The sequence below is a fragment of the Meleagris gallopavo genome, chromosome 12 (assembly GCF_905368555.1).
Source record: "Meleagris gallopavo chromosome 12, MGAL_WU_HG_1.1, whole genome shotgun sequence".
NCBI lineage: Eukaryota > Metazoa > Chordata > Aves > Galliformes > Phasianidae > Meleagris > Meleagris gallopavo.
The window spans coordinates 13,970,943-13,992,007 of NC_139415.1; the positions used below are offsets into that span (position 1 = coordinate 13,970,943).

A 21,065-nucleotide genomic window follows, 5' to 3' on the forward strand; every position below is an offset into this window, starting at 1 on the left:
ATGTTTCTGTGCAGCCTAGTTACAGACTACTTGGTCTTAAGCAATTAGAGCCGTTTCTGCTTCATACTCTAATAGAGCTCGTTGTCAGGCGTAATTCAAATTATCTCAGTGCTAAGCTAATGTCTCTTTGATAGCACTTGCCAAACATCGCTGACAATTTTGTACTTTTAAGTATCAAGGCATCCAAAGATCACTGACAGACACAGGAGGGGCACCCCTCCCTTCTCCAGCATTATAAATATGTATTGAGTTAACCTCGCGCTTGGGTACAGACAGTGGCTGCCAGTGAGAGCAGTACCTTGTATGAAGGCAGCAACACCACGTCCAGCAAAGGAAAGGTCGTGTTATACCTTGGTCTGTGCAGAACTCTACCAGAAATCAAAATAACCTGTTAAGAGGACCCATTTAAAATATATATATATGAGGACGTGCCTTGTAGCTTCAAGTTTCTCCCATGTCAAAATTCAGAGAGGCTAAAATGAGCATCCCCTTTCTGCCCAGAGCCCCAGCTGCAATCATCTTTATCCAACTCCAGCTTTTCAGCTCTCAGCTAAGAAATTACACCAGATTTTTGGTCATTTATCTCCCACTTGAGTTCTCATCAGAAAAGCAAGTGTGTGCAGATTGCAGCTACTGCTTTTCATTTGATCTTCCCTTCTGCAGTGTGCACCAAGTAAGGGAGCTAGTGCTGTTTGAACGTGGCTGGGTGAGGCTGGTGCTCCTCTCGGTGGGTCAAACTTCCTACAAACACCAGCTTTGCTGCACAACAGCTGGCTCGTGGCTGAGGCCTGATTACATTTTGATAAGCATGTTGAATTGGGTTTAACTTCACTTTGGCAGGACGTCATTCAAAAGGCACTGGCTGGTTGGCAGCTCCCTTCATTTACAGCAATGAATTAGTCTGACTATTAAAATAAGACATGAAGACATCAAGTAAGGAGCAACTCTGGAATGTGGAAAGAGGCAGAACTGACTCACGCAAGGGGCACTGGATCAGTCTGTCCCATAACTAGCAGCCCCTCCTCACTTTATATAAACGTAGTGCAGGAGAAGTCTTCAGAGGACTCGCTCACAGTCCTAAAAGGAGCATTAAATCCCCACATGCTTCGCTGCCCTGATGCTTGTCTCTAGCTGTTCAGCATCTCGTGTGCCCTGAAAGCCACAAGGCGGAATTGCATCAGATTGGGAACAGGGACGCACACCCGGCTGGAGGAAGCCTGCCCACTGCTGCCACGCAGTCTGGCCGCCCCGGGGAGGGGACACGGCTCGGCTCACTCCACTTGGCTCATAGCCTGGGACAACAGGGCTGCAGTTTGATGCTACTTAACAAGGCTGGAACCAGCAGTACTGATATCTTCACTACTGCAGAGATGTTTGCTTTTTGAATCCAGATGTCAATCTAGCGTATTGATAAGGAGTCTGTGCGACTACACGTATTTCTCTTCTGTGCTGTCACAACCAGTTTCTCTCCTTGTCACGCTCTGGTTCAGGCTCACTGTACAAACGGACGTGCAGCTCTCTGTACCAAGGCAGTGTGCAGGGCACTCTGAAGATAAGTGCTCTTCAACAAACAACAAACCCTTTCCCACCCTCTCCCTAAACACAACAGCACAAGGAGAGGTTTCAAGAACATGTTTAATGATGGCAGTTTCTACTGAAACATGAGATGTCCATTCAAACTTGTCTTATCAATTTTTCTTATTAAAAAAAGAAAACAAACACAACTTTTGGTCACAACAACAAATTCTCTTAAAACACTTTTAAACAAAGTTCAAGCAATTGCACAAAACAAAATGCATGGTCCTGATAACTCCTCACACAAAGACTGCAGCAGCAGAAACTCATCTAACAAAAGAAAAAAACCTTAATGAAAACCATAGTGTGCCACCCTGCAGAGATTATGCCACGTACAGTGCTTTAGAGGGAGCAGTAATGAAGAAAATGTTCAAATGCATTAGCAATTAAGTGTTCATTAGACTTCTACAAGTCGTTTGGAGCTTAGGATAAGCACTGACCTGTGTACAAGTTAGCGTGCTGAACGAGTGTTTGCAGTCATCTCCACATCTTCCAGGGAAGGGAAAGATACTACCTGTGCATTTCTGCCTTAATCCTGCAGGCAAACATGGCACGCTGACTTCTGCAGTTGGAGTAAGGAAGCTGTGATTCTGTGCAGGGTTTTCCTCCGCAGCACAGCATGCACAAAGAGGAGAGCCTCTAATTTGCTTGCTCTGTTTGACTCTGCTACTAGTCAGTGGATTTTGTAAGCAGTGAGCAAGCTGCAGGCAGACATCTGTAATAATGTTTCTTTTCATTTTCTGTAACAGAAAAATGCCTTTAAAATGCTCTTGAACAAAGCAAGCTCGACTATGCAACACAAAATAGCAGCAAATACTACGAGACAATTGCAATCGGATTAAATCTGCACTGTAAGATGCACAGAATGTTAAAGTAAAACATTCATGTAGTGGTTAATGGTTATTCCTTTCCAATGAACTAGATCTACCTGAACAGTCCAAATTATTAAAACTATGTTTTAAACTAATTCCTACAATTAAAAAAATATTCTTATATATACTATTAGATGAGTCACATCAAGTGCTCTTAAAATCTTAACTAAATATAGCTATAGAATATTTAACTAGACAATTTAAATCACATACAGCAACTTCTATAGAGGTAAACACTGCCTCACATTTGCAACAGCAACTGAGCAACATCAAACAAAGAACTCAGGTTGTTTTCATGACCGTGAGCAGTGGGGGAGGCCGGCCTTTTATTTTCACCGAGTAGCTGCTCCCCCCCTCCCAGCACTCCTCGGCTTATGGCATGTCATTTGGGACCTCTCTGAGGAGCCAGCTGAGCACTTCCATCTTCAACATCTGAAATGCTTGGTCCCCATCCACCACTGAGATTTGTCCATGTTATAAAACAGTGGGGTTTTTAGCCACAAGCAAGTGGAGCAGATGGCCTCTGCCAGCTTAACTCTGCAAGTAACCTGAAGTTGGTGGAAATAATTCATTTCAAGAACCGACTTGCCCTTGGAAAGAAGTAGCGTTTATGCTCCTCTCATCTTTCTCCTTTGTCACTTGGTCTTGCCCCTCTTTTGTACAAGGAGGCTTTATTCCCTCTATCCCCACCACTTCCAGAATGCCTGATGCTCAGCTTAATGAATTTGGCAGAAGTGTGGACATGAACATGTTGCCATGGTGTTTGCTCAGAAAGCACAGCTACTGTCCTTCATCGCCTCCTCCAGCAAATGCAAAAGGAGCTTTTAACCTAGCTTTCCTCTCAGCATCGCCACTTCTTTGATTTAAGAAGGATTCTACCTATCTAAATTTAGTTCCTGCTTTTCGAAGTACTTTAGTCCTGAAGAGACATGCTATTTCCTTCAGAATCATCCAGCCTGAATCCGAAATCTGTTTTACCAAAGTGGGGAAAGATTCTCTGGCTTTCATCTCAACCTGCAGCGCTGCTCAACCCACCAGTACTTACATGTTATACCATCCTGGAGAACAACCTGCTCGGTCCCATCATCAGTTCCTCTACTATCACTTAGTAGCTGACATGAAATATTGCTTAGTAACAGTACTGTGGAATGACTCAAATTCATTCCATGAATGAAAATAGCAATGCATTTTTATATTGCCTTGATGACTAATGGTAACACAACAGTCTCCCGTGGGATTTTTCCATGCCAGCTGAGTGGGATGTTTGCGAAGCCTTTGCGAAGTCACAGTTACAGAAAGCAAGCTACATTATGGGAGCTACTCTGATGAAAGCACAAGGCTGCTGGGGAAAAAAAAATCTCCCTTCTCCTCCTCTTACGGACTGCAGGGCCCATGGGAACCATGCAGAACCAGCATAGGTTATGGTATCATGACAAAGCAGTCTGGTGTTCTCAGCAATCATCAATTCCACAGGAAAAAAAAAAAAAAGGCAACTCACTGCAAGGATGGTTCTTTGCCAGATACTCTGCAGTCTCCTTGAAGGGTTGTAACTGTAGGAGTAAGTCAAGCAAACACTGGGACGATCCTAAGACAAACAGAAAACGTGTGGTTCCCAAGAAAAGCAAGGTTCTCCAGGGAGCTTTTAAACCCAAACTATGAAGGTTTCAAGGGTGAAGCAAATGAAGAGTAAACGCATCAAAGAGAAATCTGAGCTGCATCTGTGGTTATTCTAGAGGAAAACCACAACGTGAAGAAACAAAACCAGTTAGGCTTGCCTTTTCTAATGACTGCCTGGAAAGTATACATGCTTGTGGTTTCCTTAGCCTGATCCATCCAGATGCAGCTATCTCATTTTATTAGTGTCCTCCCACAGCTCTGACCTCTGCAGCGCGAAGCACAGCAGGGAGTAATGGTTCAAAATGCATCCTTGAGTTTAATGGGATTTGCCAAGCAGGTGGTAAGGGAAAACTTCCAGTTTTTTACAGATTAAGATCACTTATATAAAGCTGCTGTGACATATAAGTAGTGGTCTTTCTGCAGTCAAATCATTCCGTGTGAGGACTTACTCTGCTTAGAAAAAAGGTAATACAGATGATTGGTACACAAGTTACAGTAAGCGTAGGACACACAACAGTACAAAACACTTAAACTCCCTATGGAAGGGCAGAAAATTACAAAAATATATCTTTTTTTTTTTAATCCAAGATTGTTGTAGTTTAGGGCATGTCTGTTTCCTCCTATTTCCCTGTGATCTCATTTATTGTTGGTCTGATCAGAGCTCCTAGGGACAATGAAAATGTCATTATGAAAGCATAGTGCAACTGTAATGTTTAAAAAATCAGTAGCAAGTCAAGAAAATTTTCTGCACGAGTCAGCCTCTCACCTTTTTCCCCTTAAAATCCTATACTAAACATAGTACTGCATTTCAACATGGCTTACATTTTTACCACCTAAAGTCACAAGTCACTTCTGTAAGGCCAGAAAGAAAATACCCTTCTTAATATTTAAATGTATGAGCTGTCCTACAGCGAGCAAAGTTTAACAGTGATGAAAGTACTGAATTGGGAAAATAAGTCCTTGAGGCAGCTTGATTGAATCTTCCTCTTCTTCCTTCTTCTGCAAAACTTATTTAGACCATAATGAGCTGCAAGTTAGTACACAGGGCTGAATCTTGTCATGCTTTAGTGACATAGCAGTCCTCTTGAAGCAAGAGGGAGCTGAGTTGGCGAGGAGGAACTCCATCATTCCAACATAGTGGTTTGGAAACCAGGGAACTGAATGGTGACGTTTTGGTTGGAAGATTTGTAGCCTGCCGTACAAACAGCACCTCGAGGAGATGAGGCTTGGTTTGGTTGTAATGCTGCAGAGATGAAAGCCTCTCCTTTCACAGTTATGGCTTCAGCAGGTCCCTCAACAGCAGAATGCCATCTGGCAGGGCACCAGTGCTCCACAGAACTGCTCTACCTGGAAAGAAGCAGGGGAAATTAGTGCTTTTGTAGATTTGCAATTAAATAGCTCACAGACAGAGATGAGAACTGATGTGCATGGTATGGGGAAAAAAGCCTCAAAGGCAGTGTTATTCACTGATTGCTATCAGTTCCCTCCAGCAGCTGATTTCCACATTGACAATGGACACTGATATGAGGTTACTGTTATGCCAGGAGAAGGCAGACCAAGCAAAGGAAAAGAGCAGCACACCAGACAACCACCAGATTGTGTGGTCAGCCACTGTGCAGGCCAGAGCAGGGAGCGTGCACACAGGAGGAGGTTCCCATATCACTGCACGTGGAATAACATCTTGGACCTAACAGCTTTTTTCACATCAGTGCAGCTCCTGGCCAACCAGCATGTGTGGATTATTCACCTTGCAATGGATTCTCCTGCTGACTCCCTATTGCTTTAACTGCCTCAGGATTTAACAGCTAAAGACAAAAAAGAGAAAAAAAAGTCTTAATAGAAACTTGTTATACTGTCGTGCATGAGGTGAGCACCTTCCCATAGGACTGCACTGCCTGCACATAATCAGCTGAACTGGCCAGCAGAATGTGGTGTGCTCTGTAACAAGTGTGAGGGAAGAGAAGCTGTCCTTCAAACTAAGCAAAAAGTGCTCTCTAACTATGTATTTCCTCCCCTGCTGCAGATCCACAGGAAATCATAAACAGCAGCATCAAAGCTTTGGTAACTTGCTGTATTTATGGCAAGCAGCTGACTGAGTCTGTGATTTGCACCCCCTTCAGATGAGGGTAAATGATACACCTCCATTTATACACAACCTGTCACTGCTGCTGAAAAAAAAATTTAAGCTGCTACAAACCCCAGTGCAATTCACCTAGCATCATCCATAAAGGCCCGAGGCTTTCACTTGCCAAAAATCCATTACAGCTGCTCCCTTGAGAGCAAACACGCTGCTTTAACAAGCAGACAATGCCCCGCTCTGTTCAGGGCTGCGCACGCAGTTAGGATCTGGAAAAGATGTATTCAAAGAGAAGACACCAATATTGCAATCGTATATTTTGCGGAGAGACTCCCAGAAGACTGGAGCACATCAAAGCTGAGCCCCACGACGGTGATGAAGATGTATTCGCACAGTTCAGTGCTATCAGCACCTGAAAAGGGGTGAATCCAGAAATAATGTGCTCTGCCAGCCCTTCGGTACAGCGCATCTTTCCTCTGAAACGTCCCACCAGCTCTCCAAAGCCCTTTAGTCCAATGATGAGTGCATAAATGTTACTGACCTTCTCTCTGCCTGCCACCACTCCTCGCACATAAATCTTTCCGCTTTCAAGAGCGCTTTGGAAGATGCATTCCTAAAATGCTTCTGTGCTCTGCTGGTACTGCTGCTGTTAGAGGGAGAGGTGGCAATCCACGTGGAAAACAAACTGAGACATTTCACTTAGCTGACAGGAGGGACAGAAGCTTCAATGTGCCCCGAGAAAAACTCGTGGCTTTCTTTCAGTTCTTATTTAGGAGTCAGACATCTGGGTTGGGAAAATTCCACCTCTGATATTTAATTTCTGAGGTCTTCCTTGACTGCGGGCTCTCGCGTGGTGCGTCTCAGCCTGGACTCCAAAGGCTCTGCAGGAACAGTTGTGAAACTCACCCAGCTGGGCCCAGCAAGTACAGCAGGAGCAGAATGCACTGCCTCGAGCAGCTGCATTTCAGCAGGGAGAGGAGATGCTGATCTCCCAGATTACTGAAGTGCTTTCAAAGTGTTCGGGTACAAGGTACCACAGAATTTATTCAGTGCTTGTTTTGCTTTTTCTATTGAAGCTGACAAGAAATCCCCCAATGAATGACGCTGGAGTTAATAAGCTTAATAACCTAACAATTTTAATTACGTTTTCAGAAACTGGTTCTTTTCACAACTGTTCTAATCTCTTTTTCTCCTATTACTTAAAGCATTCTGCTTGCATTGTGATGAGGGATGAATGAAGTTTATTGGGGGTGTTTGCCTGTCATCTATTCCCTTCCTTTACTCTTCTTGAGTATCATGCAGTGCTATCGTGTAGGAGATCAGAAAATCTATGTAACTTTCTTTCAAGAAGGCGAAGGAAAGTGCTAATATAGCAAAGAGGAAAGGAACATTTTAAAATCAAGACCTACTGATGGGTGAGAAAGCACAGCAAAGGATGGGATTTACCTTTCCATTTAGCTCATTTTCCAAGATGTAATCCCATCGTAAAACATGAAATAAATACCTGACAGGTGGAAAATGATGACCAGTAATGTTGATATTGTCCAAAATCAACTGGACATGGATAACTTTCAGCCTTCTGCAGCACAGATTGAATCGGTGATCAAGAAATAAGCATTCTTTATGTTCAGTTTGCTTTCTTTGTGTAGCTCTGTAATAACTTCAGAGTAATTCTTTAACTTTTTATCCCAATGTCTCATTCAAAACCAGAGCAAATACACCAAAAGCTATCCTCCATATTAAAGAAAGATTCCCATGAAGCTTTTCAAAGAGGTGCTAATATCCAAGTGATTAGGCATCTTTGCACTGTGACAATCTCTGATTTACACTTTCAGCCTCTTGTCACATAGAAATTGTGCTCTCAGGATTAGAGAAGCCATTGACGGAACCATTTCCTCTGACTGCAATAAGATTGCAAAAGGGGCATCTAATCCAGCACCCTTGAGCTCCTGTGTCTGACAGAGGCAGGCAGTGGGTGGCTTTTGCCTCCATGGAAAAGATTATATTTGGTTGAGATCTGAAGTGTCTCATTAGGTTGCTTTATGGAAAGAGACAGCTCTTCCTTGGCCCCGTGGAAGAAGAGAGTGGGGGATCTATTGGGAGCCCCAAATCTTAGAGCCTCCTCAAGAAAAATGTAAACACCTTCATCCAGCAGCCCAATTTACACTGCCTGCTGTTCTTTGATGCCTCATGTAAGGCTGCAAACAAATACTTGCAAGGACAAAGCATGAAAGGAAAGAAAATTAGCTGCATGAGAACAATTGGAGAGGTCTATGTGCCTTCTCCCCTGTTGCTGCCAGACATCAACTGCCTTTTAATTAGGGCTGTTTGCATTGCATGGGGAACGTGGCTCAGAATCTTAATTACTCCCCCAAACACAGACATGTCAATGTGTACATCTCAACAATCTGGAGGGGACCCCAAACAAACCAGCCCTGAGTCCACCCCCATCATCCTCAGCAAAGACTTAAGCTACAAACTCGAAATGAGACTCCATGTGAGCTGTTTATCAGCTTGAGAAATATGTCAATACTGAGGTGATATATTTAGTGTTATGTACAAGAGGCACCTAACGTCGTGGTAATCCAAGGTCAGCACTTCAGGAGTCCCATAACTGCCATGCAGGTAGCAGCCCTATGAATCTAAAAGCATGTAATTGTCTTAGAGCCCACGAGTAACATTTGAGCTGAATGATGCTCATACTCCGTTGTGGCCCTACTGCATTGTATTTTGGAAACAATTCCATTTCCACAGTGTTTTAAATATATTTATGGTGCTTTCCTGGTGGAAAGCATTGGGCAAAGGCTGTAGCAAGTCACAACTTTCTGGAGAATGGACTCTTTTCCTTGTACTTTACAGCCTTTAAATCACCACTGAACAGCTCCAAAGAACACAGCTAATTTTATATGACTTTCTGCAGCCAGGAAGGCTTCAAAAATTCTAGGTTTCAGTGACAGAAAGTTGGTTTCTGCAGCAGATGTGGTAGCGCATATGTTACAATATTGAGTGATGTGCCCAGCCAATAGGCTTATCTTTCCCTACCAGCATGTCATGAGGAAAGAAAGAATTAAAAAAAAAAAAAATCAGAATGACACCTCTTTTGTCAGCTATAGCACTGCACCAGCGGATCTTCCCATAGCACTGGGCTGAATGAGGTTCAGCCTCTCTGAAAGCAATCCTTGAGATGGTGCAGTCACAGAAGTGCTTTATGTGAAGCAGCACCTTGCCAAAATCCCCACGCCAGGAACTGGTAGCACAGACAGGGGCCAGAAGTCTGTTGTACCATAGGCCAAGCGAGTGCTGCTGCTAGGAGGTTGATTGAATAAATCCAAACAACTGATAGTGACTGCTGGCAAGGAGGCACCTTCGTGTGAATATAAAAATAAATACATAAAAGGGAGCACAGTACATCCTAGCCTATGGGTATTCGTCAGGAGGCACCTGTTGCTCCTGTATCCCCCTCACAACTGCTTCCAGGTTGCTGTGGTTCGTTACACACACTGCTGTAGTTTAGCTTACGAGCTGAGACAGCAACATCATGCCATTCCTCATGCAACAGCCCCAGTGACAACTGTGCAGGTTCACCTGATGTGTTTGCACTTTTTGGATATAAAGGAGAGGGGAAGCAGTTTTCCTGCTGCAATAATTAACAAAAGTTCCTTCAAATCTGCAGGCACTTGCTGAACACCTATAACAATCCTATCACTCCAGTTATGTGGGTACCCACATATATTTATAACTCCTTTTAGCTACAGGCAGGCATTAGAGATACCTCTCTTTACATGACCTTGCTGGAATCTGCCTCCAGCTGTGAAAAAAAACAAACAAAACAAAACAAAAGCCTTAGGTGGCAAAAGTCAACTATTATTCTTTGATGGGGTGGGGAATTCCAGCTTCTACCAGGTGTTCTGTTAATTCACCAAGCATTGAGGGCACATCTGAGATGCTCGCTTATCTTGACACAAGTGCTACAAAGGAGTTCTTGACTAGTTTTAGGGGGGATTTTGGTGGACAAACTTGGTATTGCGTGGTTGCAAAGATCCTTTACTGGTTAACAGGAGACAGGAACTACTCGAGATGTGGTCTCTGAGAGGCACAAAGGTATCAGGAAGCAAATGTATCTTCAAAGAAGCTTTCTGATGCTCAGTCCTGCTAAGGGATGTCTGTAAGATGATATTCCCCTCTAGACTGAAGTAGCACTGTTTGAGCTCAAACTGTACGGACTTCAGGAAATATGGAATTTAATAGCTGTTGTACTGTGGCAGAAAGGAGGAATTCCCACAGATGAAGAGAGGACAGGTTGGCTAAGAATCAAAATCCCCTGTTGTCTCTGAACAGAGAATCACACAAGGTGAGATGAGCCATTTGAACTGCAAAGGAACCCACGAACACTAAATAGCTTTTGGGAAAGCATCAGTACAGCATGTGCTCCAGGAGAGCAATGTCAGATTACATGACTCTCATGAGTCACAGACTTTCCAGCACGCTCTCTTCTTTGTTCATCTAACATTTTACTATTAGATATCTTATCCTGAAGCATTGCCATGATGGAGAATCCTCTGTTCTCTGTCTTTGGAAAATCCCTCTGATGCTGCTACTGTAAGGTCACAGAGAAAGTACTCAGTTATTTCTGCTTAGTGAAGAGGAAGCAGGGCATGAGAAGGAGGGCTGCTGAAGGAGGCTGTGGTGAGATAGATTTCTTCAAGTTTAACAAAGTCTGGGTCAAACAAGCTGCTTGAGGAACAGTACAACCCGAAATTATTACTGTAAACAAAGAACAGCTACAGGGAATGGCAATAGGATGTCAAGGACTTAAAGGAGCCTTCTAATTCAGGCACTAATTACTTATGTTTAGCAGCATGACTCACACCCTTCATTGTTTTGAAACTTCCAACTACAGCCTGACTTTTACAGAGAAATAATGCAGTTATTTTGATAATGACCAGCAGAATGTGTGGTGCTGTGTGTTTTAGATGCTGGCATACACGTGCTTAGAACAAATACGTCGTTCCCCTTTCTAAAGTTAAGAGATGGCCAACTTGAGTGAAGTCTGAGTACTTTCCAGTTAGGAGTTGTCAAGATGTGCATTTTTATAATTAGAAAAGCTTATTTCAGCCAAAGAGAGACAGATTTTAGGGTAGGCCATATTTGGTTAAGAATGCAACTCAAGTGCTGCATATTGCTGGATGCAAATAAAAATAAGAGATGCAGATACCCTCGTGCCATAAATCAGTGTGCAACATCATTACATGCTGAGTGTCTGCAATAAATCTCAGGTCCAGAATAGGCACCAAAAGGTTTGGATCGTCACATTGCTTCTATCTCAGAAGAGACAAACACATTTAGGGAAAGTTTGTTGCTAAGGGATAATTGCTGCAAGGCTAGGGAGTGACCACAGTCTTTTCTCTGTCACAGAACAACACCGCAGCACATCTGAATCCAGAGGTCAGTGCAAATTTGCCACTGTTTCCTTTCCTACCATACTGCAATAACAGTGCCTGAAAAAGCAGGCCTTGACACACAGTCCTCTATCTACAATGTGTGGAGGCACTGTGAGTGTGCAGGAATGATTGCTGACAACTGCTGGAGAGGGGAAGTTCAGTCTGTTAAACCTTGTTAGCTATGTGGGGCATGTGTATCCTACTGAGCTGCTCTGCAAAGGAAAGAGGAGGGCAGAGAGAGCCTCAGGGTAGCAAAGTGGTTATTATAAGCGAAGGAGAGTAAGGAGCAGATGTGTGCTGAGAAACTAGGCACAGGAGCTGTAAAGCAGAGTGATAAGGCTCAGGCAAAGTGAAAGGGAGACAGTGATTGCCTCATCTCTGTCAAGGAGGCCCAGTGGAGAGAAAAGAACAACCTTTCCTAATAGCTCAGTAGAAATTCTGACTGAATGGGCTTGCAGCCATACCTGTATTTCACATCAAACACTGTTGAGTCTTCATCCTCATCATCTTCTTCATTCAGAGGAGCCATTTCTACCCGCTCAGCTGGAGTGGTGATTATGTCATACTTCCTGGTCTTCTTAATCCTCTTTCCTGACCTGAAACAACAGAGGTGGGGAGGTTAAGGTTCATATCTATACAGTATTCCTTAGAGGATAAAGCTGTTTCCTGTAGACACAAGCCCACCAACAGTCAATCACCGGTCTGTTGGAGACCTCCCCAGACACAAAGGCCATGGAGCCAGTCTACAGCCCGTCCTCCTGCTGCCTTTCCAGGGCTCCCATTTGTTCCTGTCAGTGTACAGAACCATTTCTTGTCAACTGCAATCTGGATCAACGTCAGTTTTTTCAGCTGCTGACAATCCAGAGATCATTTGGCATCCAGGGCTAGCACTGAGCAGCAGTACACTGCGCCGTCCTGCTGCCATGCTCAGTAAGCGAGGCACAGGCTTAATCAGCAGAAGCAACCAGTGGTTCAGAGAATGTTTAAATGGGACAGCTCAGGTTAACTCTACTGAGATGAGGGTATTCCGGGTAGGATCCTAAGGAGTGAAAGGGTTGGCGATATTTGGGTGCAAACAGCCTGCTATCAAGCCTGTCTCAAGGCTCCTCCAGCAAAACCCCTTAGCCTTGTCTGAGAAGATCTGTGCTCAGTGCTGTAGGAGTGCTATGAAAAATAACAGTTGCGATTTGTAGCCAACTGTACCTTTCTCCTCCCACAACAGCCTCATGTTCCTTCTGAAATGGAGGTACTCAAGTGCTTGCACACCCCAGGATTTTGTAAGATCTATTTTCAAATACTTACTTTCAATTAACAAACAATTGGCACGTGCCTTTTTGGCTAATTCCCTGCCCTTAGTTTGAATTGGGTGGGTCCTTTTTACTTCACCTACTTGTCCAGTGTATATTATGAAGGTCGCACTGCTTATGCATGAATCCAGTTTCATGATCAGACAGTGAAGAAGGTGTTGATGTGTACAGCTTGCCTTCAGGAAGGAAAGACAATGTCTTTGCAGAATTTTCCCTTTAACCTTTAATAAAACAACTGGCAACTGCCAAGCATGAGCTGATGCAGGCACAAGCAAGCAACCCCTAATTTCTGGTAATCACAGCTATTGTTCAGAGCAGGTCAGGACTGTGCTTTCACTGTCAAGAAGCCTTGCCCTGGCATGTTGTGCAAGGTGTGCTGGATTTGACACTGCCATTTTTGCACCAAGAACAAATGTCCTGTAAAGAGTTACACAGCAGGGAGATCCAAGGTGTAGCCGTTACCAAGAGACTGGGACTTGGAGCTGGGACTTGAAGCTGGTCGCATCTCCACCAGAGCTGACTACAGTGGTCCCATCTGGGCTTAAATGAAGTTTAAATTAGTGAGCTTTAGAGCTCCAGCCTCAGTGCCTCTGCATAGTATGGCTTTTGGCTTTAGTCTGAGGCTGAAGAAAGAGGTGCCGTCCCCTTGGGATGGATGTGTTTGCATTTCCTCCCTGGTTGGTTGCAATGGAAGAATGGAGACAGACATCTTCTGTCACCTAATCCTTACAGCAATCTGTGCTGCTGTACCTCACAGGGTGGGTTGTGCCATTACTGCTGCTGGTGAAACACGCCATTTTATATCCAATACAGTAGGAATCTTAACCTAAACACTTGAAATTTTTTTTCTGAAAGCACTTGTCTGTATCATTCTGCTTCTCAGCCAAGACCCAACAGCTAAGCGATGCAGGGAGGTCTCAACTTACACGTAATGCATTGCTTTTACAGGAATCATTTACTCACGCTGTGAAGCATAAACACACACAAATTCTAACCTATGTCTACCTGTCAGAACCAACGAAGCGCAGTCTTAGCACTTCACCTTATGTCTACAGATTGCAATAGCTTTCCATAGGTTCCCAGTTTAAGAGCCTACCCGCATATCTTGCTCATGTTAATGAGAAGCAGCCTTCCTCATTCCCTTCTTATTCTGCAGAGTTCATCTTAGAACAGTAAGTCTGGAGTGTCTGAAGCAATTACTGCAGAATAGCTATCTTTAGAAATGGCAAGCTAGAACCCTTTAGCCTCCAGCAATTAATTAGTCTATTTGGGCTCCATTTTAAAGGGGACCCGGAGCAGAACTCGCTGCACAGTTATCTCTTAATCCTCTGTAACCCTCACTTAACCGTGGCATTCATTTAGAAAAGAGAAGAAGTTGGTTTTGCTGGTTTTTGGCTCAGCCTCTACAATCATTTGCCCAAAAGGCAAGCTATTTTCTCCATGAATTCGACACCATTTTAACTAGCTAATTTATCACGAATTTTTGCGACGGTCACTTTTCTCACACTGGCTCATTTGGACAACTCCCCTAGGCTTCATCAGCACCAGAATCATTACCCAGGCTACTTTGAAGGAAAACATTAAGACTCTCCCTGTACGCACGCAAAACAAGTTTGTCTGTTGGGAAACTGCCGCACATGAAAACTGCTCAGCCTCGGTAGGATCCCTTTAATCATCAGTGTTGGCAATGCGAAAGGAAAAGCACTGGATCCAGGGGGTGGGAGCAGATTATCTTTTGTCTGCAGGCAGACGGCAGCGTCAGCAGAGTAGTGCAGGGAGGAACTAGAGAATACGAATGTTTCATGAACTTTTGAGACCTCTCAGGTAGGATGAGGATACGTCAGGCTTCGTGGGTCTATTTTCTACGCGCTTTTTCCTTTTTGTGGTGGTTTTTTTAATATATTTTAAGCAAACAAGAAAGCGCTGAAAGCTGTGGCCAGAGTATATCCCTGCCATAGCAACAAGGTGAATGAAACCCTCAATGAAACCCTCAGAGTGATTTCATTTGGGTAGGAGTGATAGTGCATGTTGCTTCTGCTGTCCAACTCCAGCCACCTCCTGTAAATGGGAGTGAGGGTGCAGAGGCAGCAGGGCAGGATGGAGCTTGGGATCATCAGAGGCTGGGATGGAAGGAGGTACTGCGGAGTGTCTGCACTGTGCAAGTCCCAGCAGCTGATGCTAACAGCTCCTTATGGCTTTACCACCAACTCTGGAGCCGCCATACAACCAGCATGGGGTAGGAAAAAGAAGCTGGCTATAGCCAGAAATATCAGCTTTCCACTTGAGACCCGGTATTGCTCCCACCCAAACCAGCTAGCCTTAACAGAAGGCAGATTTAGTGAGTGCAAAGCTTAACTGAGACAGAACGAAGAAGAACTGATCGGACCTGACGTGGAGGGCTGCTTCCAAGCGTTCCTGAGCTATTCAGCCTCTGTCCTTCTTGCTTATTTGCATTCCCCTTGGGCTGGAATGCCTCAGGCACTGCATACCACGCTGGTGTCTGGCCCGTAAGAAATCAGATGTATTCCCTTCACCGCACAGCACGGGGAGGGAGGACACGCAAAGATGGGCTGGAGCAGAATGCTGACTTTGTGTCTCTGTATTTTGACCCGGGGCTATTTAGATCAAGCAGCAGTCACATGCAGAACTTCATCCTTCGTTCTGAGGCATCATGTGGTGGAGTAAATGCCCACGCCAACTCGCTGGTTCATTATTTACGCCTCTCATCTATTTTAGTCGACAACCCTGATATACAAAGATAATGCTTTTCTTGACCCATAGAGAGAGGTCTCTGCATTTCTAATCTACCATTTACACTTCCTGCCAACAGCTGCGAAGGTAGAAGGCCATGCCCTGGGGAAAAAAAGGAAAGAGAAGAAAAGCCACGGCTATCCTTTCATAGTAGAATGTTTATTGAAGCCTGATTAAGCCAGCTACAAACCTCCCCCTACAAATGCAGCAATGCTCTATCGAGAGCAGAATTGGGGCCAGTTTATTTCCAGTACGTGAATTTCTTTAGCAGTTAAATATGGAAAAAATATTCCAAAAATATGGAAATACTAAGCTGGGGAAACTCCAGGCTTATTAGTGGCTGATAAATTAGATCAGTGGTATTTCATTACTGTTGATCAGTCTGAGTATCTCTGCTCTCTGGGTGGTGCTGTACATACTGAAGTTAAACCATCAAGTTAAGTCCTCGTGTGCTCTCAGGGTATGTGGTGTCTGTTGCAAACCAAAGCCGTTTTTTATAGCAAAGTCCTTGAGATGGAATATACGTGGTCGCAAAAGCAAAGTGCCAACTTGCTTAATGGCATGGCTACTAAGAGGGATCTGATAGCTATTGGGAATAACTTCAGGAACATCTAAATGAGACACTGCTGTGGTTCCATGAAACCCACAAGCAATTAAAATACATCAGTCGTGGTGTTAGCCTGTACTTTCAAGCATTTCAGTACAGTCTGACTGGATGTGCTCAGGAACTATCCTTCTTTTATAGGACAAAGCTATAGAAATGTTTATGATCTACCCAAATGCTTTAAGCCAGTGAATCCCAAAACAAGAAACAATCTATTCTGTCATGACTCCTCAGAGAGCTGCAAAGAGCCCAAGACAGCATTACACAGAACCCATCTTCCTTCCTTCTGCCAATTTGCTGTCGTGCTCAGATGAAGTCTTACCAGGTACACGGCCTCTGAGACCCAGGACAAATGTCCCGTCTGTCATTCTTCTCTCTGTGGCTCTCACTAAACTGCACACAGCTTAAATGAAGCTTTCCATCTGGGATCACAAATCTATGCTCAGAGTATCCTTTTTTCCCTCCATTTAAAGTCCTTTTAACAGTGAGGATTTCTTTTCTGTTCCTGGCAGAGGTCTGTTCTTTGCTGGAGTACTCTGACTCGTTATAATATAATTAGTTTTAAATCAGTGCAACTCTCTGGGGTTAAGGCTTGGATGGCCCAGAGCCACTGCCAGCTTTTAGAACAATGGGTCTTGTATCCTGTGATCATATGCCTGAACATTTCTCTCAAGCTAACTAATTGATACTGGTTTTGCAATTATTGGAAAACCAAGCTTAAGATGGTATTTGAGGAAGGAATTGTAAAGAAACATGTAATGCAGCAAAGCAACGAGTAATAAAACCTGCAGTAGCTTTCCTCTAAAAATACAGGTAAGCAGCAGCTGTTTCTAGCCTGGGCTTTGTTCATTCAAGGGCACGTCAAGACACATAGCAAACACTATTACAGATGGTGCTCTGCACCTACAGCTTTGGGTTGCTTTCAGCTGGCACATTTGAGCACATGTAACTTCTCCAGTTTTCCCAGAAGGCATATGGCTGTATGTGCTGGTAGACCATATCTGAAACATGATGTTTCCTGAGAGCTGATCCCAAGGATTGTATTACAATTAAACGAACTGTGCTGCGCCAGGACAGAAAAAATATTAGAATCTGAAGGTAGAAAAGCAAAATTCAAAACACAGATCAAGTAGTCCACTTGAACTGCAGAGATCATTCATAAGCTGTTTCAATAAACTGTGCTTTTAGGGAATACAACTTACTCAGTTATTTGATTGGGAACAACATGAAATTTGGTCTGCTAGGGGAAGGATCTTGGTTTGAGAGCATGCAGTGCCCAGGGACATAAAGGGAGAAGGTTCAGAACTGGACTTGCAAAAAAAAAATAATAATAATATTCAATTACTGTAGCCAATTAAGCCTTGCCTCACGCAGACAAGCAGCAATGTGTTAGCAGGCCTTGCTGGTCCCCAGCAGCCACAGACAGACAGAAAATTCAGATCACTCTGGGTAATTCTCATTCTGAATCGCACAACCATCAAATGGATTCAGAGCATAACACTCCTAAAAGGAATGAACAGGAATCCCTGAAATGTTGTCTTAACAATAGAGCCAGAAAGCTAGAAATCCATCCGTCCACGCTGTAGTTAAACAACTACAAATAATATATAGAGAAATATATTAGAATGAAATTGCAAAAAAAAAAAAAAGAAAAAAAAATCCAATACTGGTGACAAAAATATCTGGCCACTTGATAGTTTATTTCATCTCTATAATTCATATCTGAAAGGATAATTTACTTCCAGCAATCCAGAGCAATTTCACAGTGAAGGTTTAATCAAAGATTGGATTCCAGCAAAATCTCTTTAATAGGAATCCATGACACTTCAAAAAAAAAAAAAAAAAAGCAATGTTTTTGACTAAGCATGAACAAAGCTCTTATTCTGGCAGAGGAAAGCTTTACATTTATTGAGGGTAAATCTCTTATCTCTTTTGCAACAGCATCTCCTCCAATCTGTTTTGTCAGCTACAAGTGTGACATGGTACAAACATACCTGTTGGTATTTTTGTCTCGTTTCCCAGCTGGGATAATTATTTATAAACAAGTGCTCTGCCTGATAAACGTTTTTTTGAAGCTAAAACCTTCATTTCCCATTTTTCTTGCAGGGTCGATTAAAAATATAGGAGAGATCTCAGAGGGATTTTTCTTTCTTAACACATCTTTAATGCAACATTAACTCTGACAAGTTGCATAACAATGACTTTGGCATGGGATAATTCATCCACCATTCCAATGTGACTTTAATGTGGACCTATTTCTGCTGATTATGGTATAGGGAAAGGTCTTTATAGGCTATCAGTTTGCATACTTTGGCTAGAAATATTCACTTATGCCAGATCTGTTTGATACAAGGTCTTGCTTTACATCCAGAAGAAACTGAGGCAGAGGGTACAAGCCCTCTAAGGGCAGAAAGCAAGAGGGCTACAAACTTATGCTTTTCATTCTGCACTTACTTACAGACTTGCTAATTCTCATGTTTGTCCATTAGAACTGTATGAAGCTGAAAAGTGGTCGATGTTGATTAAAATAATTATTTTTGATATTCTACTTGCTTCTCCTGACCCGCTTCGCTTTAACGAGCAGATCTTTCCTTGTGTTGTCTTTGCCAGCTACTGCAATGGAATTTAGTTAAATGTCAATTTCTTTAGAAAAACGGCAGTTCTGATCCTCTCAGTCTCTAAGTCCACATTTAATAAGACTGCAGTTGTGATCGCTGCTGTTCCCAACACAGAATTAATTCAGAAACAGGAGAAGGGGAGAATTCAGCTGCAGCCACCGTGTAAATACAAAGGAGCTGCTTGGAAACAGAACAAGGAAGAATCTGCAAACTCTACTTGTTCAGTCACTTCTGTCACCTCCGACGCAGCGCACGCCTCCTCCCAGCTCCTCTTCCTGGACAGCGAGCTGCTCCACTTTCCAGGCACCCTCCTGCAGCCTGTACCTACAAGTCAGATCACTGCTAACTACTGAAAGTTTGTAATCTTCTATGGCAAAGTTAGGAGAGAACAGGCAATAACTTCGTCATCTGCAAAACAGGAACAGCTTTTAGGACTGCATGGGGACTCTCACCACTACTCTGAGATAAATAATAACACTAACAGTGCCAAAAGGAGATTGATATTCATTTCTATTTCTGCTTCAGCAACAAGCCAACCGGAGGACTGGCTTTTTAAAGCAACTGAGTTTAAATTGTTCTTGTTCCTCCAAGCAGGAGACGTTAGATAAGATTCAAGGACTGTTGGCCTAACTCAAGCACGTGCCAGCACCAACCTGCTCCAGCAGCGTGACTGAATGGGTCTCCTCTGGCTGCACACACTGTGTGGACCAGAGATGAGCACCAAGCAGATGCAAACCACCGCCAAGCTTCTTGCTTCCACCAGCCCTTCTTGCAGCTCTGCGAGCCATCAAGAGCTTTTTGCCCTTTTGTAATGTGTGTGGGAATTTGCATCCATCAGCATCTACACAACAGAACACCCAGGGGTGTTGTTCCAACTGATGTACTGCCATCGGCTTTGGGCTGGACCTTCTCAAACCAAGCCTACCTGCTTAAGCTTAACTTAAAAAAGAAGTGTTCTAGACCTGGTGTGACTTCTGCAACAGGGACATCTGCACGGCCCCATCTGCAGGCAAAGCACCGAGGCTGGAAGGCTCCTCTCTGGGTCACTCTGTCCCATATAGGCTCACCGTGTTCACTCAGGCTGAGTGTCTTCATGGCCAGAGCCTCGCAGGGCTGCCTCCTTCACAATAACACAGCAAACTGTTTCCTTACATTGGGATGGAAAGTGTTGACTGTCTTCCCCAGTCTGCGGGCAGCGCTAAGAGCCTGGATCCATCTCCTTCACACCAAGTAACCTGTAACAATGCCCCGCTGTCTCACCCACCACGATGACGTGAAACAGAGCGAGGACCTATCCACACCACACTAAAAGGGCCTCGAAACCCCCTTTTTTTTTTTTTTTTTCCTTCCAAATCAAAATAGAGCTCGTTACATTTCAACCTAATTCCCCACCCAGAAGTTCCACGGGACGCCGTTCACCCTTCTTCCCTTTTACCCGAGCTCAGGCTCGACGAGGAAGCCGACGAACAGCCGAGCGCCCATCGCACCGCCCCGTCCCGCACCGCGCCGTGCCGGCAGCCCCAGGCCCTTCCCGGGGAAGCGGGAGCCGAGCGCCGGGCGGCACCTGCCGTTCCCTACCTGAAGACGCGGAGCAGCAGGCAGGCGATGAGCGCGGCCGTGAGAGCGCAGGCCCCGATGACGGCGGCCTTCAGCGCGGAGAGGTCTCGGAGCAGCGCGGGCACGGGGCTCAGCTGGGCCCGGCTGCGGTTGCCGGCCGCTCCGTGCGGTTCGGCGGGCAGGCGGCTGCCGTTCACCGCCGGGCTGAGCGCTACCGCCGGCGGCTCCCGGCTACCGCGGGCTTCCGGCAGCGAGAGCAGCAGGCAGGCCGCGAGCAGCAGCAGCAGCGGGCACGGGGAGCGCATCCTGCCCGCTACGGCCGCCACCGCGCCGAGCCCCGGAAGGCAGCGGCGGCCTTGCCCGGCCCGCCTCCCGAGCGGCGCCGCCTCCCGAGCGGGAGAGGCCCGGCCCCGCTCACCGCTCACCGCCCCCCGCGCTCCGGCTGCGCTGCCCGCGGCCGAGGTGCGCGCTGTATGCCGGTGGGGCATCGCTCCCAGCTGGGGTTGTTCCCGCTGCGGGGGTCCTGCGCGCGCCGCGGTTGGAGGTCCCGCTCCCACGGCTTGAGCGCAAGTGCTGTGGGCTGCGGCTGAGGGAGATGGGATGGTTCGGTGTGGGGAGGAGGAGGTTAGGGGGAGAGCGCGTTGTT

General features: G+C 44.9%; 1 protein-coding gene across 1 annotated transcript; it reads right to left on the reverse strand.

The window, feature by feature from the left end:
- Nucleotides 1–1,617: 1,617 nt before the first annotated feature.
- FAM174B (family with sequence similarity 174 member B) lies at nt 1,618–20,823 on the reverse strand. The gene is made up of 3 exons (XM_085233816.1): nt 20,441–20,823; nt 12,047–12,178; nt 1,618–5,411 (listed from the first exon to the last, which is right to left on the reverse strand). The coding sequence occupies exons 1-3, from the start codon at nt 20,722–20,724 to the stop codon at nt 5,408–5,410; spliced, it is 420 nt and encodes a 139-aa protein (XP_085089942.1). The 5' UTR covers nt 20,725–20,823; the 3' UTR covers nt 1,618–5,407.
- Nucleotides 20,824–21,065: the final 242 nt, after the last annotated feature.

Bases quoted from the DNA above. Each gene is read 5' to 3' on its own strand.
- FAM174B (XM_085233816.1), bottom strand. From the start codon at position 20,724: ATGCGCTCCCCGTGCCCGCTGCTGCTGCTGCTCGCGGCCTGCCTGCTG. The intron at 12,179-20,440 runs GTAGGGAACGGC...CTGTTGTTTCAG, and splicing joins CTGCTGCTCCGCGTCTTCAG to GTCAGGAAAGAGGATTAAGA.